Below are 27478 nucleotides of genomic sequence, written 5' to 3'. Positions count from 1 at the left end.
TCATCTAGCAGGTACCCACGGTCAGGTGCCATGGCCGAGGTACCTCACATTCTCTGACGGGGCCGAGATCTATCATTCGGTGATCTCGGCAGTTTTATCCCAGGAGTAGAACACTGGGCAGCAAACATATTCAGCTGTCAGGGTTCCGCCTCAAGTGAGTGGGAACTTCACCCGGAAGTCTTCCATCAGATCTGCCTTCACTGGAGCTCCCCAGTTGTAGATCGGATGGCGTCCAGACTGAACTCCAATGTACTCGAGTTCGTGGTTCGGCCTCAAGATCCAAGAGCCATCGCACTGCATGCTCTGGTTCTTCCGTGGTACCAGTTTCCATAACTGACCTTCCACTACTTCCGAAAGCCTTTCGGAAGCAGAAAGGGCCCCAGTGATCCTCGGAGATCCGCACTGACCACGTCAGTTTTTTGTTGGCGGAGCTATTATCTTTCCGCCTTATTGCAACAAAACTGCAAGTAGGGACTTTCTCGCAGGGAGTTTTCACACGTAGTTCTTCCCTATCGCATACTGTTAGATCTTTGGGACCTTAATGGTCGTAGGAGTGTTACAGTAGATTCCTTTTGATCCGGACAGACTTTACTATCAGGGAAGGTCGCCCTTTTTTCTCTGCGATATCCTCATCCTGACGAATCTTCGGAGCTAGCTGCTGTTTTTTGAGACTTTTTTTCCCTTATTACCTTCAAGGCAATGTTGTCCTCAGGCCAGCCCGTCCCTTGCTACCAAGGTGGTATTGTATTACCACTAGTTTTGAGCGATACCTTCCGAATATCAAGAAGTATCGGTATCTGATTGGATCGGTCGATATCCAAAAAATATTGGATATCACCGATACCCGATACCAATGCAAGTCAATGGGACACAAATATCAGAATGTAAATAAGCCCTTTCTGTCCTTCTACATCCTGTTCCGGAGGGGGGAAGAGTGTGGGCGGTGCGTGGCCGGACACTGTGCGTGTCTGTGTGTGGGGGGGGGTCTGTGCGGGCCTGCCGGGGGTCTGTGCGGGCCTGCCGGGGCTCTGCGTGCGTGCCTGCCGGGGCTCTGCGTGCGTGCCTGCCGGGGCTCTGTGCGTGCGTGCCTGCCGGGGCTCTGTGCGTGCGTGCCTGCCGGGGCTCTGTGCGGGCCTGCCGGGGCTCTGTGCGGGCTTGCCGGGGCTCTGTGCAGGCATCGTCCGATGGGACTATCGGACGATGCCTGCAACAGTGACAGTGATTGACACATTAGCCAATGATGGGAGAGTAGTAGTCCCATCATCCGGCTAATGTGTTGAATGTAAAAAAAAAAAAAAAATATTACATACATACATACTACATACAATACATATATACAGACATACTGTACATATAACATAGAGTACATACTCACCATTACTTGTCATTTTGTTCACTGAAGCCAGTGTCATCTGTAAAAAAGGTGAAAAAACAAACAACCAATATACTCCCTGTCCGCATAAATCCACGAGTGTCCCACAACAATCTCCCATGGAGAACGGCAGCATCAGCTGATGCGACCGCTCTCTTGGGGCTCCAGGAACACAATGACGGGGGGAAGGTATCCTTCCGCACTGTATTCCTCCACCGCTGTAAAAAAAAATAGTCCCTAGTCTCACTTTTGGCATTGCTGTATGAGAAATTTTCCCATGCAGCAATTGCCATAAAGAGAGACTTTGTCCTAAGGTAACCTCTCAGTGATGCACTGCAGGAGCCATTGTCTCCTGTCTGTGTGTCACTGAGGGTCCTATAGAGCAGTGACATCACCTGATGTCACTGTTCTATAGGGGAGATCGTCGTGGGACACTCGTTATTAATTGGACTACGGCTCACAGGTAGTATACGGTTTATTATTTTACGTTTTTTGCAGGCGCTGAAAAGTATGGTAAGTATGGTTAAATGAAGAATATTAAAATACTTTTTTCCTAATGTGTGTGTCTTTTATTAACCCTTTATTACTATTGGATTAATAATGGATAGGCGTCTTATTGACGCCTCTCCGTTATTAACCCGGCTTAATGTCGCCTTACAATAGCAAGGTGACATTAACCCATTATTACCCCATATCCCACCGCTACACGGGAGTGGGAAGAGAGGGGCTAAGTGCCGGAATTGGCGCATCTTACATTTCTGGGGCGGCTGCGGACTGGTATTTGTAGCTGGGGGGGGGGGGGGGGTTGGGCAATATCCATGGCCCCTCTCTAGGCTATGAATATCAGCCCTCAGCTGTCTGCGTAGCTTTTCTGGCTATAAAATATAGGGGGTCCCCACGTCATTTTTTGGGGGGATCCCCCTATTTTAATAGCCAGGCTGATATTCATAGCAGGCTACAAATATTGGCCCCCCGCCGTCGGCTTTCCCCCTCTGGCGCAGAAAATTGCATGGGAGCCCACGCCGTTTTTTTCCGTTTTTTTTTTTTTTTTTTTAATTCAACGCTCATTAAGGCTATTTTCACACTTGCGGTCGGTACGAGTCCGTCGCAATGCGTCGGGCCGACGTACCGACGGGCGTTGTGAAATTTGTGCACGACGTGGCAGCGGATGCAGTTTTTCAACTGAAGTCTGGGGAGGAGGGGGCGGAGTTTCGGAGGCGCATGCGCGGTAGAAAATGGCAGACGCGACGGTAAAAAAAAAACGCTCACTTGAACGTTTTTTCGTGCCGACGGTCCGCCAAAACACGACAGATCCGTTGCATGATGGTGGCATTTTGTTTTTTTCTTTTGACAAACTTTGGATATTTTTTCACCACTTAAGTAAAAAAACCTAGACATGTTTGGTGTCTATGAACTCATAATGACTTGGAGAATCATGACAGGTCAGTTTTAGCATTTAATGAACATGGTAAAAAAACAAAGAACAATTGTGGAATTGCACTTTTTTAGCAATTTCACCGCACTTTGAATTTTTTTTCCTGTTTTCCAGTACATTATATGGTAAAACCAATGGATTGGTCAAAGGTACAACTCGTCCTGCAAAAAACAAGCCCTCACATGGCCATATTGATGGAAAAATAAAAAAAACTTATGGTTTTGGGAAAAGGGGAGCAAAAAAAACAAAAACGGAAAACTAAAAAAACAGCAGATTTTAGGATGTATAAAGAGAGAGCAAAAATTCCGCGATCCCAACGTATTGTTACCTCTTATAAATCTTATAAATCACTGGTGAGGCCACATCTACAATATGGGATCCAGTTTTAGGCTCCACATTTTGAAAAGGATTTTCAGAAGTTAGTCAGTTCAAAGCCTGCAACTATATTATTAGGAGGCATGGAAGGCCGCTCATGATGTGAAAGGATGGAAATCTGGGCTTCTTTAGCTTAGAAAAAAGATGACATGGAGGAGATCTCATTATATATATAAATATGTGTGGTCAGTACTAAGGACTGGCACATGACTTACCCTATTCCTTCTAAGGACCATACTAAGGACCAGGGGACACTCTTTACGGGTGGAAGAAAGGCGATTCTGGCAGCTAAACAGGAAAGGGTTCTTTACAGTTAGAGCAGTAAGAGGGTGCAATGCCGAGCACAAGAGGTAGTAATGGCCGACGCTATAACAGCTTTTATACAAGGGCTGGATAATTTCATCAGTACACATAATATTGAGGTTATAATTTAGTGACAAAATGTATAACTGGTGGAGAAAGGTTGAACTTTGTGGACAGAGGTCTTTTTTTGAACCGATGTAACTATGGAAAAACCCAAGGTGGTAAAGAGAGAATCAATCTGTCACCATGTTTTTGCTACCTCATCTAAGCAGCATAATATAGAAAAAGAGACCCTGATTCCTGCTGGACGCAGCAGTTGTGATGCAGTTTTTAGATGTAGCAGAGCTCAGAAAGCTGCCCCTGCCCAACCACAGCTTCCTGTGTATATTGACCGTGAACTGCTAATCAGTGCTGTGGCCGGAGCTGGACCAGGAGGCACAAGTGCAGCTAGTCCTCTCCTGCTAGTAAAACACTGATTGTATTAAAACAGCAGCACACAGCATAATAATGGACACTTCACTGAAATCAGGGTCTCAGGCTTTAGCTCGTGATTTTCTCATTTTGCATAGCAAAATCCATCTGACTATTCCCTTTAACTAAAGACTGGTTGTAGTAGCGCTTTAAAGCTGATCAAAATTCCTTTTTTTTTTTTTTCTGAAATCTGTTTGTCATTCTTTTGTAATCGGCCGTGGACGTTTTATGCTGAGGAGGCGCAAGTGGCTGTTACTGGTCTGTGCACTTGGCCGTCTTCCACCTGTCTACAGTTTATGACAGGACTCTGCTTTTTTCGTGACCTGCCTTCTCTAGCCGAAATCTCATGCAGGCGCCGTCATTGCCGGAGCTGGGCATTTCTCAGCTCAATTATGAAATTTGGAAGTTCACCGAGCCCAGCCCCCTCGGTGAATAAAACATTAACATTTTGTGTCCATGGCCAGGAAACTCGCCCGATCTCACTCCCATTGGGAACCTGCGGTCAATCCTGAAAAAGCGGGTACGAAATCACAGAAATTCTGATAAGCTCTAGGCACTGATTAGACAAGAATGGGTTGTCATTAGCCAAGATTTGGGCCCACAAGATGATATCCAGCTGTCGGGGCAAAAGGTAGAAGTCTTGAAAAATAAGGGTCAGCACTGTAAATATTGAGTCTTTACATAAATTTGATGTATTTGTCAATAAAGGTTTAATATTGTATGAAATGCTGAGTGCAGTAACAGTAGAAACATCTGACTACAAGATCTAAAAACACTGAAAAAGTAAACTGTATGAAAAACTAAATTTTGTATCAGTCTCAGAACTTTTAACAGGGTTATTTCCATCTTCTAAGACTTGTAAAAATAAGCAGCTTGTAATTTACTTATTAACATGTTTCCCCATTGTCCCCAATGATCAGGCAAGAATAACTTGAATTGCTGATGAAAACTGCAATTACGAGTCTTCCAGATGTAAACAGAACTGTGATCACGGCAGCATCAGCGCCCACAGAAGCAATGGGAGAGGGGAGCAGTGTAGTAAAGTGGCCTGCAGCGGTATACGGCAGATAGTGATAAGTTCTATTCTGAAAAGTGCTGCTGAACTAGGTCTCGTCCGTCTCACCTTATGTATTTGGCCCAACAGTCTCGATGTGCCGTTGTGTACTGCTCATCTGTATGCCATTATTAGTAACTGCCTAGTTGAATCTAAATTGGATTTTTTTTTTTTGTCCTTTATCGCTCTTTCAGAAAACCCTGGACATCACCGAACCTATTCCGAGGCCCAAGCTTTCCTACAACCTACAAGAAGCTGTTCCTCCAGTTTCACATTCTGATAATTACTATGAAAACCCAACTAAGACGTCCTCTCCCCCTAGGATGGGAGATTTCTCTATTGGCACTCCGCCCCGTCCAGAAATGACCTCCTGCTTAACTGAAGACCTGCTCAAGGTATCCTCTACTCTCATGTCCATCAAAATGAAATCTGTCAGCAGATTTTACAATACACGCTGCATAACTCATTAACGATATCCTATACCTGATGTAGCTGGTAAAAAATATGTGTCAGAATGGCTGCACAATAAAATGAGCATTTTAAGAGTCAGGTTAAAATTGGACTCTATTTGAGTATTTGAGGCCGAACTATCAAAAAGCATTGCACATCCATTGCAACAGAGGTTTTCAAAGAAGTACATCAGTCTCATTGGGTCCAATAAATCTATTTTTAATAATGAATGCAGTTTGACTTGTGAAATCTGCTGACAGATCCCCTTTGAAGGTGCCTGGTAAAATGTTGTAAAAAGCGAAGTGGTAATTTCTCCACAGCACAATCTGAAGCTGGCCTCTCCTCCCAAAGTGTCAAAGTACGAACACCTGCTGTGGACACCCACCCGTCCGGAGATGACGTCCTGCATCACTGAGGATATTTCACAGGTCTCTTTCGTGCTGTTTATCGTATTTTATTATTGGTATTGCTAAAAAAAAAAAATGCAATGGAAATTGAGCATGCCATGCATATTTGTTGTGAATCCCAGGCAAACTCCGTGGTGATAAATTAGTATGTGTGAACATACCCTTAGGCCGGCTTCTCGTATGGCGTACATGAGTTTGGGTCAGGAGACCTGCGGCCGGTCCGTACATCGCAGTATGTGCTTACACTCAGACTACTGGCTGCATCTCGCTCCTGCATTATTCAGTCTTATTCACACACTCCTTCTTGTTCTGTTTTTTTATTACATTTTTCCCCAAGTCCAATAGAGAAGTCTATGAAATAAAAAACACCCTACCCAGAGCATGCAGTGTACTGAAAAAAAATAGGGTGTAAATTCCAAAAGACAAAACACTGTAGAATTTGCTATATGTTTTAAAGTAACATCTGATGGCACCTCTGCAATGCACATAAAATGCCTTGTGTGACTCCAGCTTTGCAGCTACTCATTGCAGTTATTGCATTTTGGGACAGTCAGTAAAAACAAGGGTTGTGGCATTTCTGCTAACTTGCAACACCACGCGCCAAAAAACTGCTGCACAATTTTGGTGCAGTTTTAAGAAAACGAATAGGTCGTGTAAACTTATCTCTGCCTAATTTACGGTAAATGGGGTTATTCTAGGAAAACCAGTTAACATCTATCTGCAGGACAGGTGATCACTTATTGATCCATGAAGATCCGACATCACGCCACAGCAGCATCAATAAGTGGAATAATAATTTTTATCTCCATTTACAAAACTGTCTTCATTCATTCTCCATGGGGCTGCTGGAAAAAGCAGAGAATGACTGGATTGGCGGTCAAGCATGCACACTGCAGCTCCAGTATAAGGAAAGCAGCTGTATAACTCTGAGGATCGCAACACAATTGTCGGACTGGCCAGCAGCTCTCCCGACCCAACCATGACAGCTGCATAGAAATACATGCTCTCACATTCCGGTAGGGAGAGCCATTGGCCAAACCGAGCATTGCGTTGCGATCTTTGCCCAAATATATGGTTGTCTAACTGTGCCCTAAGGGTGCAGTCAGGTTGCCTTATTTGCATCGCATTTCTCGGCCTGGCCGTTGACTCTCCTGACTGACAGCTTATATTTCTATGCTCAGGTCAGAATAGCCGATGGCCAGTCTGAGTATTGCAATGCGATAATCATGCATTTATCACGGTTGTTGGACTGAGCCCTAGTAGGGATAAAAGTCCCAGCAATCAGATCCTTGTCAATCAGCAAGTTATCCCGTGGACAAGTGATAACTTTTTTTCCCCCAGATGACTCCTTTCAAGAGAACTTTTCACAATTTTTCATGTTGACCTGAACACACGATGTAATAGTGACTGCAGAGCGGAATAAAATGTTTTTTTTTTGTTTTGTTTTATTATTTTGCCTCCGTTGCAGAGATATTAGCAATTGAAGTATTGGCATGTAATATCTTTAAGTCTAAGTGGGTGTTAGCAGTGGTTTGCCTTAAGGTACTGTCACACTCAGCAACTTTGCAACGAGAACGACAACGATCCGTGACGTTGCAGCGTCCTGGATAGCGATCTCGTTGTGTGTGACACGCAGCAGCGATCTGGATCCCGCTGTGCCATCGCTGGTCGGAGCTAGAAGTCCGGAACTTTATTTGGTCGTCAGGTCGGCGTGTATCGTCATGTTTGACATCAAAAGCAACGATGCCAGCAATGTTTTACATGGAGCGAACAACCAGCGAGAACGATAAGTGAGTCGCCGTTACGTCACTGGATCGCTCCTGCATCGTTCTGGAGTTACTGTGATTGACGTCTCTATAGCGACCTAAACAGCGACGCTCCAGCGATCGGCTCGTTGTCTATATCGCTGCAGCGTCGCTGAGTGTGACGGTACCTTTACATGGACCCTATCTGAAAGGTGTGAGCCATCTGGACTCTATTCCCAGCACTGTCTAATCATACAGGAGGTGAGACCAGGAGATCAGCTCTGTGTCCTTACATCTGCCACATGGAGAAACCTAAGCTATGGTGGGGGTTCTCTTTAGGATGTTGCTGCCTACTTATGATTGGACAACTCTCACAGGGAGACACACATGCCCCCCAGTGAAAACTGACTGTTTAACTCATTAGGTGCCAAATTACTTGATTGCTAATATCTCCACAACAGATTGGCAAAATAAAAACACATTTTATTTGACTCTGCAGCCACTATTACATTGTGTGTCCAGTTAAACATGAAAAATTTGAAAACTGGTCCACTTCTTGACTATGTAGTCTACGTTTGTACTGTCTAAGAATCAGACAATATTGTAAATATGTTCCATTATCTGTACTACAGTAATTATTTGCAAATTATGGTCTTCCATGAAACAAACATGTCTTCTGTTTTTAGATATTAGCTCGGTATTGTAAAAATCAAACAAAACCATCATGGCAGAAAACATCCGAGAATAAAGAGAACAGGTAAGCTTGATTGGTGGGCTCTGGTGACATGGACGTTTCTGGGATGACCCTTTATATCTATTGCATAATGGATTTATAGGGTTATAAACTGGGTTATGAGTACACAATATGACCAGTTATTAATTCACATTGCACCCAGTAATCTGTGAATTCCTTGTTTAACAGATCACTTGCTGCTATATGAATAAAGTCCAGATTCTATGATATTGGGTTGACATTTTCAGGTTGGACTTTAAAATACATAAAATAGGCTCGTCATTTTGTAATGACGGGAAGAACACCTACTCATTTTTGCCTATGGGTATGTTCACATCTACAATTTTTTTTATTCTTGTGGACTGGTTTGGCTGCAAAACAAAAATGTCTGATTTTTTAATTATACTTATGGGCCCTCGAAAAACAATGATAGCACTTTAATGCCATTCATGTGCTATCTCCTTTTCACTAAGAAGTTAATAGAAGTTTTGAAAAACTTAGAGTAGTTTATTTTTCTTCATATGACAATAATGGAGGACCAGACCAATGAATTTTTAAAAAAAATTGACAGACCAAAAGAATTGCAGTGAGGTTGATATTGCAATGACACTTGTATTTTGTTCCTCTTTAGACCCTGATTATCGGACGGCTGCAGTGGATCGGTTTCTGCACAAGACTCTCTGCTCCCCATTCATTAGAAGTGTAGTACATGATTGAGCACAGGTTGGGGACTTACTTCTCCGTGGTTAGAATTGCTTAGTCCCTGTACACATAATGACAGTACATGCTCATGACCATATTTTCACTTGTAAATTTCTCACGAACATGTTAGTGGATCCCATCCAAAAAGAGCAGGAAAACTTCCCCTATCGATTTTCCAGCTCACGGACATTGGTTCTTTTTCTTGCAAAATTATTTTACATTAAAGTAAAAATACGATCGAGTGAGTGCACCTTTATTTTAGGTGGATTGATAATTAAAGACTTTAAAAATTAAAAGTAATTTATATAAAGATTTTGTACATATTTTTCAAGCTGTCGACCCAACGCATCCAAGATTAAAAGCAATGAGCTTAAGGCGCAAGTGCGAGGAACAAGATTTCAATAATGTTTTATGGTTGTAGGTCATATTAAAAATAAAAAGCCACTTTGTTTTCACCATCGTCAGCTGAGTGCTTACATTGCATATGCTCAAAACACTGGCCTCTAAATGAGGATGTACACAATCTCAGGGGTGTAGGATTCCCATCATTAAGGCCTCATTTACTCGTCCCTTTATATAAAAAGGACATGTTCCAACCATAAAAGAAACATACTTAATGGCCCAAATTCATCAAAGCAGAATTCTGACATAAAAAACTTTGATAAGCCAAATAATTTTGGCGCATCATGAGGCTGGGCTAAAATGTTGCAGCTTATGGCAATCTCACGCCTCAATCTCAAATTCATGAGAAGCGATGGCGTTCCTTACACCATAAGGGTATTTGCACACGTCAGGATTCTTTCCTGACAAAATCCTGAGAATTCTGCCAGAAATTTTTTTCGCGCGGATTTCTCGCGGAATTTTTGCGGATTTTTTTTTTTTTTCCGGAATGTCCTTTTTGATAGGAAATCCGCAAAAAGAATGAGCATGTCCGGTTTTTTTGCGGAATGCGTTTTATTTGCGGAAAAAAAACGCTAACATGCACAAAAAATGCGGAATGCATTCTAAAAGATAGGATGCATAATGTTAGCGTTTTTTTACCGGATTTATAGCGTTTTTATAGCGAAATTCCGCAAAAAAAAAACGTTAAAAATACGGACGTGTGCACATACCCTTAATCTTATTCCAGTCAATAAGGGATCTGAGTAAAGTTTGCCTTGAGGCGCACACCAGTTGTCAAGCCTTCCTGAATCATTAAAGGGGTTGCCCAGGTTTAGCACAGCGCACACAATCAGGATTCCCTAGCACCGGAACCGGGCGGTATTGTGACCGTAAGTATACATGCTCCTGGCCACATTGTGACTAGACGTGCACAGCTTTGCTCAATACAAATGTAGAGCTACACTGCGCACGTTTTGTCATAATATGGCCAGGAATATGCATATCTCATGTTTGCAATCACATGAACACCAGGTTCACTGCCGCCACCGGAGAGTCCTCGCAGTGCACAGCGAGGATTCACATAGTGAATGGCACTTTCATGCCACACCTGAACAACCCCTTTAATAAATCAGGAGCATCTGACCACAGCCCACCTCCTCATTTCTCTACTATGAACAATGCTTTACAGTTTGCACACATTATCATCGCTGTCCCCAATGGGGCTCACAATCTAAATTCCCTATCAGTATGTCTTTGGAATGTGGGAGGAAACCGGAGGAAACCCACGCGAACACGGGGCGAATATACAAACTCTTTGCAGATGTTGTCCTTAGTGTGATTTGAACCCAGGACTCCAGCGCTGCAAGGCCACCGTGCTGCCCTAGAAATAAATACAAGACCACCAATTGTGCAGTAAAACACGATAATATTGGTATAATATAAGGTAGTACCCATCTTAATAATATAGCAGGGGTTGGGGCAACCCCCCATAGAATATAATGTAACCCCTTCATAGGGTATAATTCAGCCCCTCCATAGGATATGTGCCCCCTCATAGAATACAATGTAGACCCTCAAGAGTATAATGCAGCCCCACAATCCTTTAGTATTATTGCCCCCTCCTAGGGTATAATGCAGATCTCCCCATAGAATATCATGCAGCCCCCTTAGTATAGTATAATGTAGCCCCCTCATATAGTGTAATTCAGCCTCCTCGTAGAATATAATGCAGCCCAACACATAATATACTGTAACCCCTTCATAGGGTATAATGCAGCCCCCCATAGAATGTAATGTAGCCCCTCCGGATATAGTATAATGCAATGCCCTCATAGAATATAATGTAGCCCCCTATATAGTATAATGCAACCCCCTCAGAATATAATGTAGCCCCACCTACAGAGTAATGAGCAACCCCCTCATAGGGTATCCCCATATGGTATAATGCAGCCCCATAATCCTACAGCATTCTGGCCCCCCACTAATATAGTATAATGCAACCCCTTAATAGATAATGTAGCCCCCCTCATATAGTATAATACAACTCCAAGATGGCATTCACAGAAGCACTGATATGACAGCCATGTGGGTCTTCACCAGACCCCCAGCCAACATGGCAAGCAGTCAGCGATCCATTGCCGGCACGCTGTAAATACTGCTGTAAAAGTCACAGCATGTAACAAGTTAACAGCAGCAGGTGGAGTTTGGCCCTGTGCATAGTTGTTTGAGTCAGGTGGTCAAGTACCACAGCCATCATCTGATGGGAACCATGCAGGCTCAGTTCCTGGGCCCGTAGTAAAGTCAGGGAGCTGGTGTATAATGTAAATAAATATATGTATGTATTTTTTTTTTTATAAGTGGAGGAAGGAGGAGAGGGTCTCGGAGGTGCCAGCATAGCAAGAAGATTAGCAGGGTGGTGTGATAGTCACAGAGAGTGCCGGTCCAGCTGGGGAAAAACAGCCACGCAGAGGAAGAAGGCTCATCTCGCCACTCACATCCTGATTAAAATGGCAACATTTATTAGATTTACAAAAAAAAAAAACCACTGAAAGAAACCCAATTTGTTTCTGGCACAGAAAAGTGCCCTTAGTTATAGGATAGTGAACAAAGAATAAGCATGGCTAAATATAAGGAACACTGACCAATCTTGGATAACCAGTGATTAAATGACAAGCGCAAACAGGTGAGACTAGAAACCATAGGCCGGCAGGTACAATACACAGAAAATTACATTCAAATTGATATATCAATTGTTTCTGTAGTTGATACCATTAGGAAACGTAGAATTTACACGTGGTGTCCAACATACTTCCCTGAGTGAAAGTTCTGTCTTCCAGTTACCACCATGTTTGGGACATAGTACTCTTTCCAGCCCAAAAAACGCAAAGTGGGATAAGTCAGCATTGTGAACAGAGACAAAATGCTTGCATGCCCCATGTTTGTTGCTTATATTAGCTATATGTTCCGCAATTCTCTGTTTTAGTTTCCAAATGGCTTTGTCCCCCATAATACATTTTACAGGTCACACAGGCGATGCAGTATACCACATACTGTATTTAGTGTCACAGTTCATAAAAGAAGCAATAGTATATGGAATGTTTGGAGGAATAGTAAATGTACGGGTTTTGTCCAGGGTGTAACGACATTTAGAGCCAGCACTTTTGTAGAAGCCCATGATATTTACCCAAGTTTGAGAACAAGAGGGTGACTTCAGCATGCTGGGAGATAGCACGTTTCCTAAGGTGAGACCCCTTCTTATTACTACTCTACACCCATTTGTGAGGATGGAACATAATATAGAGTCTTGATTCAGGATGGGCAGATATTTAAGTACAAATTTCTTGATGTCATGAGTCGGACATTGGTGATCGTGATGAAAGGATGGTTTTTTGGATAATAAGCCCTAGGGTTTTGTGACGGTTTTTTAATGTTAGAGAGACTGCAGTCCCAAGTGTTTAACCTGTTGCTGATACTAGTGCTTTTCTGAAGGAAAACTTTGTAGAACAGATGCGTCAGGCTCACATTTATTCACCTTGTGGAATTGCGTGGGTGACATGGTGAAGGTGAGAACTGCTTGAGAGGAGAATGGCGTTACCGGACATCTTTACGGTATAATGATGTCTCAACCCGGTTGGTCATGGAGTTTCCCCTTGGTACAATCTGCAGAAGGGGCGTTTGAGAAGAAAAGCAGATAACAGTAAAACGCAGATTAAGGTAATTGGAATTGATGTACGGTAAAAAAAGAGCCCTCAAAAGTATTTATGGGACCCTCCCAAACCAGCAAAAGGTCGTCCACATCTCCCAAACCATTTGATATGTGGAAAGAAAGGATTCTTGTCCTTAAAAATATATTTCTCCTCCCACCAGGATATATAAAGAATTGCTAGGGACGGGGATAATTTTTTTCAGTTTCAATGATAATTTATGTTGAAGGAGGTAATTTAAAGCTGCTGAAATACATGATTTTAAGGGGACAGACTAGGCACTGTGACTGTCCAGATGATATCTAATAGTTGTAAGGGTCATAAAATAAAGAATGGTAGAATAATGATGTCACTGGTTACAAAAGAGATAATCATGCAATTCAAATGTGGCAAATGCCTGGAGAATTGTGGTAGTGTCTTAAGTAACCCGGAGTCCTAATTAAAGGCTGAAGATGCTCATCGAGCCATTGGCTTAAATTTTCATTTCGACTGCCTATGCCCGAGATGATGGAGCGTAGAGGGAGGACACACTTGTGCTTTTTAGGGAGCCCATGAAAAATAGGGAGTGTCTGATATTAGCCACTTATGGAGTTCAGAAGTAATGACACCAGAGTGTATGCCTTCTTGTAGCAAACTGGGCAAAGTGCATTTAAAACTGGTTGTTGGATCAGTAGCTAGAGATTTATAAGTAGATATAATCGACAAGAATGTTGTTAACCAATTGTATGTAAAGGATGGTAACACAACCGCCCTTATCGGATTGACAGACTGTGAGACATAGGTTGGCCGGTAGATCTTTAACAACTAGTTTCTGCTCTGGTGAAATTACTATGTCTTAGACAAACCCGTGCGGTGGTCTAATTCTTTGAGATCATGTTCAGTTAAAGACTAAAATAGCAGGGTACCCTGGACAATAAAGGGTAATATGTTGGATTATTGGGAGTGACCCTTATGTCATTGTCACCGATGGAGGATTTGCAATTAGGGGGACCCTGAAGAGACTAGTATTAAGAGGGCTGTCTGTTCCTTCAGAGTAAAATTGGAAATGTCCTTTGTACAGGCTTAGTTGTTTGATCATCTTTGAAAACAAAATTTCACCATTTACTGATGGTTCTTATACCAAATAAGAGTTTTTTGAAAAATGCAGGAGGAGGCGGCGCTAGAAACGATCCAGGAAGGGACACTTGGAGACGCTATTTGACCAGGGACAGAAAGATGAAACGACATCGCTAGAATATAACTCCACCTATGTCTTGATTTTGACACCTACTGTACTTTCGTCCACCCAAATAGGCGTTTTGGCTAAAGGTCTCGATTTTGTCCGCAGTACCAATTCCAATTTATTTCAGACCATTAGAGATGTCAATAAATTTACCCGGCTTATTATGGTGAAAACATTTTTTTCCAGGATGAAACGTCTCCTTGCTCCTAGCATAAAGTTAGGATTTAGACTTCACAAGTTCATAACTTTTCAACAGAAATGAAAAGTTAAAAAAAAAAAAAAAAGCAGCCCCTGTTCCATGGCCAGTTTAAACACTGGTGGAAGGTCCTCTTTAAATGTTGCTGTCAATGTTGGATACCAGCATTTAAGGAGTTATACATTAGTGATCAGAGCTAAACCGTGTCACTCCCATTCGCAGTGTCCCTGCTGAGATCTCACACTGCTCAGTACTTCAATACTAAGCTGTGGCTGCCAAAAAACATGCTACATAATTACAATTGAATATTAAACAACCATTCTGGCACGGATATTTAAAGCACAACAACCTCATCAGGGCTAAGAGAAATAATGATATATACCGTTTGTATTGTAACATCTAATGACAGATCCACATTAATGACTTACTCCTCCTTGCAGAAGAGACTCATAGTTTGAGATATTTTCATCAGTATTCTTATATATCTGCACTAATGTGTTCTGAGGTATGACTAGAAATACAAAATACAATTTGTTTTTTTTTTATGTATACATACAAAAACCAAACCACCACACTACAATCATCATCAATTGATAAAACTTTATAGAGAATGAAATGAACAGCCGATTGAAGACTAAGGGTGGATAGGGAGGGGAAACTAAAAAAAGTGTTCTCTAGAAATGAAATAATAAAAAAAAAAGTCCATTAAAAAAAAAAAAATCAGTATGGTCGCATACGCCCCGATGGAGGAGGCGCTCTGTTGGGTGGTGTTATTGCTATGTCCAAGTAATCTCCAATTTGAAACCTCTGTGAATATAATGTCATTGCATCATCTGATCCTTTTCTTCCTGAAATTGTACTGCCGATTTCCTTCACCCTGTAATAAGAATCCATTAGTATTAGCCAATAATGAAAGTCTTAAAATAAGGGGTTTTTTTTTAAATAAAATATACATTTTTAAAAATGGGATCGCTCAAAAAATAAAATACTTTAATAGTCGAATCTCCCCCAATAATGTCACATATTTACGTCAGGTTTGTTATTTGCATTTCCCCCACGATCACATACCTGTAACTTGGTCGTTTGGGGTCTGGATATACAATAGCGAAGTTGAAGTGTGTTCCCTTTTTACGGGCCTCTGGGTACACTTCTTTCACCAAGCTGGTGAGCTCCTTCAGAGTAGCATCCATCCTATGGAGTATACAAATCACATGTAATATATAAAATAGAGCCGCCATCTTTCGGCAGAGTGCATTGCATCCAAAGGGGTTTCTAAAAACAGAAAATTTGTTACAAGGCAATGTGATAAAATATAACCTGTATGCAAATGAAGGAAAGGAGGATCCAGCAAAGGAAAAATTAGATCTAAAACATCACATTTAAGCAGAACGATTAAAAACATGAAAATGAAGGGGAGGGGGGGGGGGGGGCAGGGAGGGAAAGAGACCAAAAAACATTCAACACTGGTTCTACAAGTTTCAGCAAATTATGGTAACATTTAAAAAAATAATAAAAAAATTCCTGTCCAGAATAATATTCATACTAAGGGTATGTGCACACGTTGTGGATTTGACACTGTGGATCTGCAGCTGTTTTCCATGCGGTGTACAGTACCATGTAAAGCTATGGAAAACCAAATCCGCTGTGCACATGCTGCTGAAAATTCTGCGCAGATTTGCTGTGCTTTATTTTCTGCAGCATGTCAATTCTTTGTGCGCATTCTGCAGCGTTCTACATCTGGTGTAAAAACGCAGGCGAATATGGACCAGACTCCACTCCCATAGGGGTGGAGCCGCATATTCATTACTGTAATGAGCGGTACCATGTGACCGCTCAATACAGAAAGAAGCTGTCAGCGCCCGGAGAACCAGGGACCGCGCCAGGAGCAGGCGAGTATAACGGGGGCAGTGCGCTATATTCACCGCTGTGTCTTCCGCGTCCTCTACAGTGACGCTCAGGTCAGAGGGCGCGATGACGCGATTAGTGTATGCGCCGCCATCTGCCTGAGCGTCAGTGCAGAGGACGCGGAAGACACAGCGGCGCCCAGCGGTGGAACGTGGGACAGGTGAATATAGCAAGTGCCGGGGGCCTGAGCGACGAGAGGTATGTCTTTTTTTATTTTTTATTGCAGCAACAGCATATGGGGCAAATATAATAAAATTACCTTCACTCCTACATGTAGCACTACTAATTATAACGCTATTTTAATCTTCAAACATAAAAACTTCCCCTTACTGTACCAAGACATCTTAGCATAGATCCTGTCTCCGAGAGTTACATTCTCCGCTCTCTGGCTTCTCTGTCTCCCTAGCTAACAATCTCTCACCCAGCCTTTTCAAAGTGACGATGGTGAATCTAATACACGATTGTCTTTGAAAGACAAACAATGATAACCTTCCTCTTTTGGTGCATATGATTAAAGACATATGTATGCTGTTCCATCATATCCACGCTGTTCCATCATATCCACGCTGTTCCATCATATCCACAGTAAAGGTACCGTTACACTAAACGACTTACCAACGATCAAGACCAGCGATACGACCTGTCACACAGACAGCCCTCTTCAGCGACCAACAATCAGGGGAAAGACTTCGGCATCGTTGAAACGGTCTTCAACGATGCCGAAGTCCCCAGGTAACCAGGGTAAACATCGGGTTACTAAGCGCAGGGCCGCACTTAGTAACCCGATATTTATCCTGGTTACCATTTTAAAAGTAAAAACAAAAAAAAAAAAACAGTACATACTCACATTCCGATGTCTGTCACGTCCCCCGCCGTCAGCTTCCCTGCACTGACTCAGCACCGGCTGTAAAGCAGAGCACAGCGGTGACGTCACCGCTGTGCTCTGCTTTACGGCCGGCGCTGACACAGTCAGTGTGGGAAGCTGACGGCGGGGGACGTGACAGACATCGGAATGTGAGTATGTACTGTTTTTTTTTTGTTTTTACAATGGTAACCAGGGTAAATATCAGGTTACTAAGCCCAACCCTGCACTTAGTAACCCAATATTTACCCTGGTTACAAGTGAACACATCGCTGGATCGGCGTCACACACGCCAATCCAGCGATGACAGCGGGTGATCAGCGACCAAAAAAATAGTCCTGATCATTCCCCAACGACCAAAAATCTCCCAGCAGATGCCTGATCATTGGTCGCTGTCACACATAACGAGATAGTTAGCGGGATCGTTGCTACATCACAAAAAGCGTGACGTTGCAACGATATTGTTAACGAAATCGTTATGTGTGAAGGTACCTTAACATCACACAAGTTGTCTATTCAGCCCAGTGTAACATATGTACCACATGATAGCTAGATAGATAATACAGGTCCTTCTCAAAAAATTAGCATATAGTGTTAAATTTCATTATTTACCATAATGTAATGATTACAATTAAACTTTCATATATTATAGATTCATTATCCACCAACTGAAATTTGTCAGGTCTTTTATTGTTTTAATACTGATGATTTTGGCATACAACTCCTGATAACCCAAAAAACCTGTCTCAATAAATTAGCATATTTCACCCATCCAATCAAATAAAAGTGTTTTTTAATAACAAACAAAAAAACCATCAAATAATAATGTTCAGTTATGCACTCAATACTTGGTCGGGAATCCTTTGGCAGAAATGACTGCTTCAATGCGGCGTGGCATGGAGGCAATCAGCCTGTGACACTGCTGAGAGGTTATGGAGGCCCAGGATGCTTCAATAGCGGCCTTAAGCTCATCCAGAGTGTTGGGTCTTGCGTCTCTCAACTTTCTCTTCACAATATCCCACAGATTCTCTATGGGGTTCAGGTCAGGAGAGTTGGCAGGCCAATTGAGCACAGTAATACCATGGTCAGTAAACCATTTACCAGTGGTTTTGGCACTGTGAGCAGGTGCCAGGTCGTGCTGAAAAATGAAATCTTCATCTCCATAAAGCATTTCAGCCGATGGAAGCATGAAGTGCTCCAAAATCTCCTGATAGCTAGCTGCATTGACCCTGCCCTTGATGAAACACAGTGGACCAACACCAGCAGCTGACATGGCACCCCACACCATCACTGACTGTGGGTACTTGACACTGGACTTCAGGCATTTTGGCATTTCCTTCTCCCCAGTCTTCCTCCAGACTCTGGCACCTTGATTTCCGAATGACATGCAAAATTTGCTTTCATCAGAAAAAAGTACTTGGGACTAGAGTTGAGCGACCTTGACCTTTTTAGAGTCGAGCCGGGTTTTGCGAAACCCGACTATGTCCAAAGTCGGGTCGAGTGAAATCGGCCGATTATGACGTAAAGTCGGGATCGACCGAAACACGAAACCCAATGCAAGTCAATGGGGCAGCATAGTCGGCAGTGAGTGGGGGCCAGGAAAACACCTAGAGTGGCCATTTTAATGTCAAAACCATCCATTCTTCTTAATGAAGCTTGTCAAGCGTAATTTACCTTATAATAATTGGAAGGCATTTGAAATTGGGGGTCATTTGGCTAAAGTTGTGGGGGGTAGGGCTGGTTCAAGTAATTAGTGGGCCCAGGAAATCTGGACCACGTCACGGCAGTGGAGCAGGGAGAGGTAAGTATTTCAACTTTGCAAGTGCTGTGAACCTGAGCAAGCAGGGGGGGCCCACTCGTTGGCATTGGCACTGGCACAGGGCCCCTCAAAGTACAGCGGTGTGTTTGCACGGCGGGGGCGCCTCCCACCGGCAGCAACACTTTTGCGTACTATGAGAGGCCCTGTGCCAGTGACGTCGCCAACTAGTATTCCTCCCCCCACCTGATGAAGGAACCTGCACTTTCATCTGCACCTTCCTCTTTGTCCCCGTGTAAGGTGGTATGGTATGCGGGAAGAGCAACCTGACTTTCAGCAGGGTCACAATGTTGTTGTGTAGCGTGCACGGGGAATGTTGCGTTATGGGTCAATGTACCAGCAGACTCATCTATCACTGGCTGGGCAATGGGCACGATGAAGTGGAAACACAGATATAGGCCCAAAGAAGAAAGTGGGCTAAATGCAGTTCAAAATTGGTAACACAGGAATAACCAGGGGGCATTGCAGTGGAGGACAACTGGAATGAGAGGCTGACACAGAGAGTAGGGCCAAATCAGTAAGTAGTCGAAATGCAGTTCAAAATTGGCAACCGTAGTAAACAGGCGGCACAGCTTTGTTCAGTGGAGGAGAACAGCAAGGAGTGGCAGACACCGATAGTAGGCCCCAAACCAACTAGTACGCCAAATGCAGTTGTTCCATTTAACCACAATTTAATGAGAGCCTGAAGATAGAAGCTCAGGAAAGGCAACCTGGGGAACACCTTGGAGTGTAACACACCATCTCTCTCCACCCCATACCCATTTTGTATGGCCTAATGCAGTGTACTTTTCTACAACTACTAAACGAGAGTCGGAAGACCGAAGCAATGGCAAGGAAACCTGGGGAACACCTTAGAGTGTAACACACCCTCTCTCTACACCCCATACCCAATTTGAAGGCCTAATGCAGTGTAGTTTCCAAGAACTACTAAACGAGAGCCGGAAGATCGAAGCTCAGGAAAGGCAACCTGGGGAACACCTTGGAGTGTAACACACCCTCTCGCTACACCCCATACCCAATTTGAAGGCCTAATGCAGCGTAGTTTCCAACAACTACTAAACGAGAGCCGGAAGATCGAAGCTCAGGAAAGGCAACCTGGGGAACACCTTGGAGTGTAACAAACCCTCTCTCTACACCCCATACCCAATTTGTAGGCCTAATGCAGCGTAGTTTCCGACAACTACTAAACGAGAGCATGAAGATCGAAGCTCAGGAAAGGCAACCTGGGGAACACCTTGGAGTGTAACACACCCTCTCTCTACACCCCATACCCAATTTGTAGGCCTAATGCAGCGTAGTTTCCGACAACTACTAAACGAGAGCCGGAATATCGAAGCTCAGGAAAGGCAACCTGGGGAACACCTTGGAGTGTAACACACCCTCTCTCTACGCCCCATACCCAATTTGTAGGCCTAATGCAGCGTAGTTTCCGACAACTACTAAACGAGAGCCGGAATATCGAAGCTCAGGAAAGGCAACCTGGGGAACACCTTGGAGTGTAACACACCCTCTCTCTACACCCCATACCCAATTTGAAGGCCTAATGCAGTGTAGTTTCCAAGAACTACTAAACGAGAGCCGGAAGATCGAAGCTCAGGAAAGGCAACCTGGGGAACACCTTGGAGTGTAACACACCCTCTCGCTACACCCCATACCCAATTTGAAGGCCTAATGCAGCGTAGTTTCCAACAACTACTAAACGAGAGCCGGAAGATCGAAGCTCAGGAAAGGCAACCTGGGGAACACCTTGGAGTGTAACACACCCTCTCGCTACACCCCATACCCAATTTGAAGGCCTAATGCAGAGTAGTTTCCAAGAACTACTAAACGAGAGCCGGAAGATCGAAGCTCAGGAAAGGCAACCTGGGGAACACCTTGGAGTGTAACACAACGTCTCTCTACACGACGGAAGGGCTGATTCTTAGGAAGGAAGGCTGTTGGAAATAAGCATTGCGCGTCCGAGGGTGATTATATTCTTATTAGGTATATACTCACCCTCGGACGCGCCCTGCTTCTTTATTTGGAATGAATGTTTATTTGCAATGTGGTGTTGACTTTCTCTATTATTTTGGTAATTAATGATTTTATTATTTTCATTATTTTGCATCTTCTCGGCAATAATATAAAGAAGACGCGACAGGACAACACTCGGTGGATGCCATATGTGTGTTTTCAATTTAAAAAAACTTTCAGTTAACTACTTGCAGGAGAAAGTAATTGTAGCTGGTGGCCATTTTTAGTACTGTACCAGATTAGAGTTGTGTGTTTGTTTTTAATGTTAAAATGTCTGCATTTGATATCTCACCAGTATTTTCTTTTTTATAAGCAAAATACTTATTTTTATATTTTCTGATGTTGGTTCCAGGGGTACACGGCCAGCAGTGCCCTGGTCAGTGTAGTAGTAGTTGAAAGAATGGACCGCAGACAGGCATCGAAGGCCTAAAATAATAACACATGGCTGTAGGCAATTTTAAATTGGTTCCAGGGGTACACGGACAGCAGTGGTGTGGTCAGTGGAGGCCTAGTGGAAGGAGTGACCGCAGACAGGCATCGAAGGCCTAAAATAATAACACATGGCTGTAGGCAATTTTAAATTGGTTCCAGGGGTACACGGACAGCAGTGACCTGGTCAGTGTAGTAGTAGTTGAAAGAATGGACCGCAGACAGGCATCGAAGGCCTAAAATAAAAAAATTGGGCTGGCTGTAGGCAATTTTAAATTGGTTCCAGGGGTACACGGGCAGCAGTGGTGTGGTCAGTGGAGGCCTAGTGGAAGGAGTGACCGCAGACAGGCATCGAAGGCCTAAAATAATAACACATGGCTGTAGGCAATTTTAAATTGGTTCCAGGGGTACACGGACAGCAGTGGTGTGGTCAGTGGAGGCCTAGTGGAAGGAGTGACCGCAGACAGGCATCGAAGGCCTAAAATAATAACACATGGCTGTAGGCAATTTTAAATTGGTTCCAGGGGTACACGGACAGCAGTGACCTGGTCAGTGTAGTAGTAGTTGAAAGAATGGACCGCAGACAGGCATCGAAGGCCTAAAATAAAAAAATTGGGCTGGCTGTAGGCAATTTTAAATTGGTTCCAGGGGTACACGGGCAGCAGTGGTGTGGTCAGTGGAGGCCTAGTGGAAGGAGTGACCGCAGACAGGCATCGAAGGCCTAAAATAATAACACATGGCTGTAGGCAATTTTAAATTGGTTCCAGGGGTACACGGGCAGCAGTGGTGTGGTCAGTGGAGGCCTAGTGGAAGGAGTGACCGCAGACAGGCATCGAAGGCCTAAAATAATAACACATGGCTGTAGGCAATTTTAAATTGGTTCCAGGGGTACACGGACAGCAGTGACCTGGTCAGTGTAGTAGTAGTTGAAAGAATGGACCGCAGACAGGCATCGAAGGCCTAAAATAAAAAAATTGGGCTGGCTGTAGGCAATTTTAAATTGGTTCCAGGGGTACACGGGCAGCAGTGGTGTGGTCAGTGGAGGCCTAGTGGAAGGAGTGACCGCAGACAGGCATCGAAGGCCTAAAATAATAACACATGGCTGTAGGCAATTTTAAATTGGTTCCAGGGGTACACGGACAGCAGTGACCTGGTCAGTGTAGTAGTAGTTGAAAGAATGGACCGCAGACAGGCATCGAAGGCCTAAAATAAAAAAATTGGGCTGGCTGTAGGCAATTTTAAATTGGTTCCAGGGGTACACGGGCAGCAGTGGTGTGGTCAGTGGAGGCCTAGTGGAAGGAGTGACCGCAGACAGGCATCGAAGGCCTAAAATAATAACACATGGCTGTAGGCAATTTTAAATTGGTTCCAGGGGTACACGGGCAGCAGTGACCTGGTCAGTGTAGTAGTAGTTGAAAAAATGGACCGCAGACAGGCATCGAATGCCTAAAATAATAACACATGGCTGTAGGCAATTTTAAATTGGTTACAGGGGTACACGGACAGCAGTGACCTGGTCAGTGTAGTAGTAGTTGAAAGAATGGACCGCAGACAGGCATCGAAGGCCTAAAATAAAAAAATTGGGCTGGCTGTAGGCAATTTTAAATTGGTTCCAGGGGTACACGGACAGCAGTGGTGTGGTCAGTGGAGGCCTAGTGGAAGGAGTGACCGCAGACAGGCATCGAAGGCCTAAAATAATAACACATGGCTGTAGGCAATTTTAAATTGGTTCCAGGGGTACACGGACAGCAGTGACCTGGTCAGTGTAGTAGTAGTTGAAAGAATGGACCGCAGACAGGCATCGAAGGCCTAAAATAAAAAAATTGGGCTGGCTGTAGGCAATTTTAAATTGGTTCCAGGGGTACACGGGCAGCAGTGACCTGGTCAGTGTAGTAGTAGTTGAAAGAATGGACCGCAGACAGGCTTAGAAGGCCTAACATAACAAACTTGGGCTGGCTGTAGGCACTTTTAAATTGGTTCCAGGGGTACACGGGCAGCAGTGGTCTGGTCAGTGGAAGTCTAGTGGAAGGAGTGACCGCAGACAGGCTTCCAAGGCCTAACATAACAAACTTGGGCTGGCTGTAGGCACTTTTAAATTGGTTCCAGGGGTACACGGGCAGCAGTGGTCTGGTCAGTGGAAGTCTAGTGGAAGGAGTGACCGCAGACAGGCTTCCAAGGCCTAACATAACAAACTTGGGCTGGCTGTAGGCACTTTTAAATTGGTTCCAGGGGTACACGGGCAGCAGTGGTCTGGTCAGTGGAAGTCTAGTGGAAGGAGTGACCGCAGACAGGCTTCCAAGGCCTAACATAACAAACTTGGGCTGGCTGTAGGCACTTTTAAATTGGTTCCAGGGGTACACGGGCAGCAGTGGTCTGGTCAGTGGAAGTCTAGTGGAAGGAGTGACCGCAGACAGGCTTCGAAGGCCTAACATAACAAAATTGGGCTGGCTGTAGGCACTTTAAATTGGTTCCAGGGGTACATGGGCAGCAGTGTATGGTCAGTGGAAGTCTAGTGGAAGGAGTGACGGCAGACAGTCTTCGAAGGCCTAACATAACAAAATTGGGCTGACTGTAGGCACTTTTAAATTGGTTCCAGGGTAACACGGCCAGCAGTGGCCTGGTCAGTGTAGTAGTTGTAGAAAGAAGGGACCGCAGACAGGCTTCGAAGGCCTAACATAACAAAAATGTCAAAACAATGGTATTGTCAGTGCCAGGCATTGAAGGATGTCAGCGGCTAGACTACACATTGGTGAAGCTGTGAGAGATAATTTTGCTAGTGGTAGAGCACTGTTTGAGCTGGGGGGGGGAACTGTCTTGTGGCCGGCGGTACAGGCACAGGGCCCCTCATATTACAACGGTGTGTCTGACGTTGGGTGCGCACCACCACCGCCAGAGACACTTTATTGTACTATGAGGGACCCAGTGGCAGTGCCGTCGACCAAAAGCGGCCACACCCACCTCTTCAGACAAACAGCACTCTCAAGGGTCCAAGCGCAAAGTGGCGATAGCACGGCCCCGTGTGGGGAGTTTGGCCATTTCGTGAGGTGGAAACATGTCGTATGCTGGACAATCAGGTGAAGAAAATTACGAGATTGGAAAAGTCATTCAGAATAGTCCACAGGCAAGACCTTTTCATAGGAAAGCTAGGTGTCAGCCGGGCAGGGTGGGGCAAAAGATTTTGAAATCCAGTTGTGGTTCATTTTAATGAAGGTTAGATCATCTACATTTTGGGTAGCCAGACGAGTCCTTTTTTCTGTTAGTATTGAACCTGCAGCACTGAATACTCTTTCTGATAGGACACTAGCTGCCGGGCAAGCAAGCTCCTGCAATGCATATTCTGCCAATTCTGGCCAGGTGTCTAATTTGGATGCCCAGTAATCAAATGGGAATGACGGTTGAGGGAGAACGTCGATAAGGGATGAAAAATAGTTTGTAACCATACTGGACAAATGTTGTCTCCTGTCACTTTGAATTGATGCTGCAGTACCTGTCCTGTCTGCGGTCATAGAAAAATCACTCCACAACCTGGTCAGAAAACCCCTCTGGCCAACGCCACTTCTGATTTCTGCCCCTCTAACACCTCTGGTCTGCTGGCCCCTGGAGCTCGTGTGAGAACGATCACGGGCGCTGTGTGCAGGGAATGCCAGAAGCAAACGGTCAACAAGAGTTGATTGTTTTGTTGCTAATATTAGTTCCAAGTTCTCATGTGGCATAATATTTTGCAATTTGCCTTTATAGCGAGGATCAAGGAGGCAGGCCAACCAGTAATCGTCATCGTTCATCATTTTTGTAATGCGTGTGTCCCTTTTGAGGATACGCAAGGCATAATCCGCCATGTGGGCCAAAGTTCCCGTTGTCAAATCTGCGGTTGTGCTTGGTTGAGGGGCAGTTGCAGGCAAATCTACGTCACTTGTGTCCCTCAAAAAACCAGAACCCGGCCTTGCCACGCCACCAATTTCCCGTGCCCCCGGGAAAGCTTCCTCATTAAAAATATACTCATCCCCATCATCCTCCTCATCCTCCACCTCCTCTTCGCCCGGTACCTCGTCATGTACACTGCCCTGACCAGACAATCGCTGACTGTCATCAAGGCTTTCCTCTTCCTCTGGTGCAGACGCCTGATCCTTTATGTGCGTCAAACTTTGCATCAGCAGACGCATTAGGGGGATGCTCATGCTTATTATGGCGTTGTCTGCACTAACCAGCCGTGTGCATTCCTCAAAACACTGAAGGACTTGACACATGTCTTGAATCTTCGACCACTGCACACCTGACAACTCCATGTCTGCCATCCTACTGCCTGCCCGTGTATGTGTATCCTCCCACAAAAACATAACAGCCCGCCTCTGTTCGCACAGTCTCTGAAGCATGTGCAGTGTTGAGTTCCACCTTGTTGCAACGTCTATGATTAGGCGATGCTGGGGAAGGTTCAAAGAACGCTGATAGGTCTGCATACGGCTGGAGTGTACAGGCGAACGGCGGATATGTGCGCAAAGTCCACGCACTTTGAGGAGCAGGTCGGATAACCCCGGATAACTTTTCAGGAAGCACTGCACCACCAGGTTTAAGGTGTGAGCCAGGCAAGGAATGTGTTTCAGTTGGGAAAGGGAGATGGCAGCCATGAAATTCCTTCCGTTATCACTCACTACCTTGCCTGCCTCAAGATCTACAGTGCCCAGCCACGACTGCGTTTCTTGCTGCAAGAACTCGGACAGAACTTCCGCGGTGTGTCTATTGTCGCCCAAACACTTCATAGCCAATACAGCCTGCTGACGTATGCCAGTAGCTGCCCCATAATGGGAGACCTGGTGTGCAACAGTGGCAGGTGCGGATGGAGTGTTTGTGCGACTGCGGTCTGTGGACGAGCTCTTGCTTCTGCAGGAGGACGAGGAGGAGGAGGAGGAGGAGGAGGGGGTGCGAACGGCTACAGACAACTGTTTACTAGACCGTGGGCTAGGCAGAACTGTCCCAAACTTGCTGTCCCCTGTGGACCCTGAATCCACCACATTTACCCAGTGTGCCGTGATGGACACGTAACGTCCCTGGCCATGCCTACTGGTCCATGCATCTGTTGTCAGGTGCACCTTTGTGCTCACAGATTGCCTGAGTGCATGGACGATGCGCTCTTTAACATGCTGGTGGAGGGCTGGGATGGCTTTTCTGGAAAAAAAGTGTCGACTGGGTAGCTCGTAGCGTGGTACAGCGTAGTCCATCAGGTCTTTGAAAGCTTCGCTTTCAACTAACCGGTAGGGCATCATCTCTAACGAGATTAGTCTAGCTATGTGGGCGTTCAAACCCTGTGTACGCGGATGCGAGGCTAAGTATTTCCTTTTTCTAACCATAGTCTCATGTAGGGTGAGCTGGACTGGAGAGCTGGAGATCGTGGAACTAGCGGGGGTGCCGGTGGACATGGCAGACTGAGAGACGGTGGGAGATGGTATTGTTGCCGCCGGTGCCCTAGATGCAGTGTTTCCTACTACGAAACTGGTGATTCCCTGACCCTGACTGCTTTGGCCTGGCAAAGATACCTGCACAGATACAGCAGGTGGTGCGCTAAATGGTGGTCCTACACTGCCGGAAGGGATGTTGCGTTGATGACTAGCTTCATTGGCCGAGGGTGCAACAACCTTAAGGGACGTTTGGTAGTTAGTCCAAGCTTTCAAATGCATGGTGGTTAAATGTCTATGCATGCAACTAGTATTGAGACTTTTCAGATTCTGACCTCTGCTTAAGGAAGTAGAACATTTTTGACAGATGACTTTGCGCTGATCAATTGGATGTTGTTTAAAAAAATGCCAGACTGCACTCTTTCTAGCATCGGATACCTTTTCAGGCATTGCAGACTGAGCTTTAACCGGATGGCCACGCTGTCCTCCACCAGGTTTTGGCTTTGCCACGCGTTT

The 27478-nt window shown here is 44.6% G+C and overlaps 2 protein-coding genes across 3 annotated transcripts in view; one reads left to right on the top strand and one right to left on the bottom strand.

Annotated features, from left to right (window-relative positions):
- SKA3 (spindle and kinetochore associated complex subunit 3) overlaps positions 1-9500 on the top strand; it is a 45205-nt gene extending 35705 nt beyond the window's left edge. Inside the window, exons 10-13 of one of the 2 annotated variants that reach the window (XM_069759108.1) lie at positions 5205-5405; positions 5781-5888; positions 8299-8369; positions 8977-9500. In XM_069759108.1, coding sequence (XP_069615209.1) covers positions 5205-5405; positions 5781-5888; positions 8299-8369; positions 8977-8983 — 387 coding nt within the window. In that variant the 3' untranslated portion in view covers positions 8984-9500. The remainder of the gene's footprint in view (positions 1-5204; positions 5406-5780; positions 5889-8298; positions 8370-8976) is intronic. The other variant, XM_069759109.1, reaches the window with a different exon arrangement.
- Positions 9501-15130: 5630 nt separating this feature from the next.
- SAP18 (Sin3A associated protein 18) overlaps positions 15131-27478 on the bottom strand; it is a 30424-nt gene continuing 18076 nt past the window's right edge. Inside the window, exons 3-4 of the mRNA XM_069759106.1 lie at positions 15619-15741; positions 15131-15427 (exon numbers count right to left, since the gene is read on the bottom strand). Coding sequence (XP_069615207.1) covers positions 15271-15427; positions 15619-15741 — 280 coding nt within the window. The 3' untranslated portion in view covers positions 15131-15270. The remainder of the gene's footprint in view (positions 15428-15618; positions 15742-27478) is intronic.

This window comes from Ranitomeya imitator, chromosome 3 (genome assembly GCF_032444005.1).
Source record: "Ranitomeya imitator isolate aRanImi1 chromosome 3, aRanImi1.pri, whole genome shotgun sequence".
Lineage (NCBI taxonomy): Eukaryota > Metazoa > Chordata > Amphibia > Anura > Dendrobatidae > Ranitomeya > Ranitomeya imitator.
This window is presented reverse-complemented; position numbering and strand designations above follow the sequence as displayed.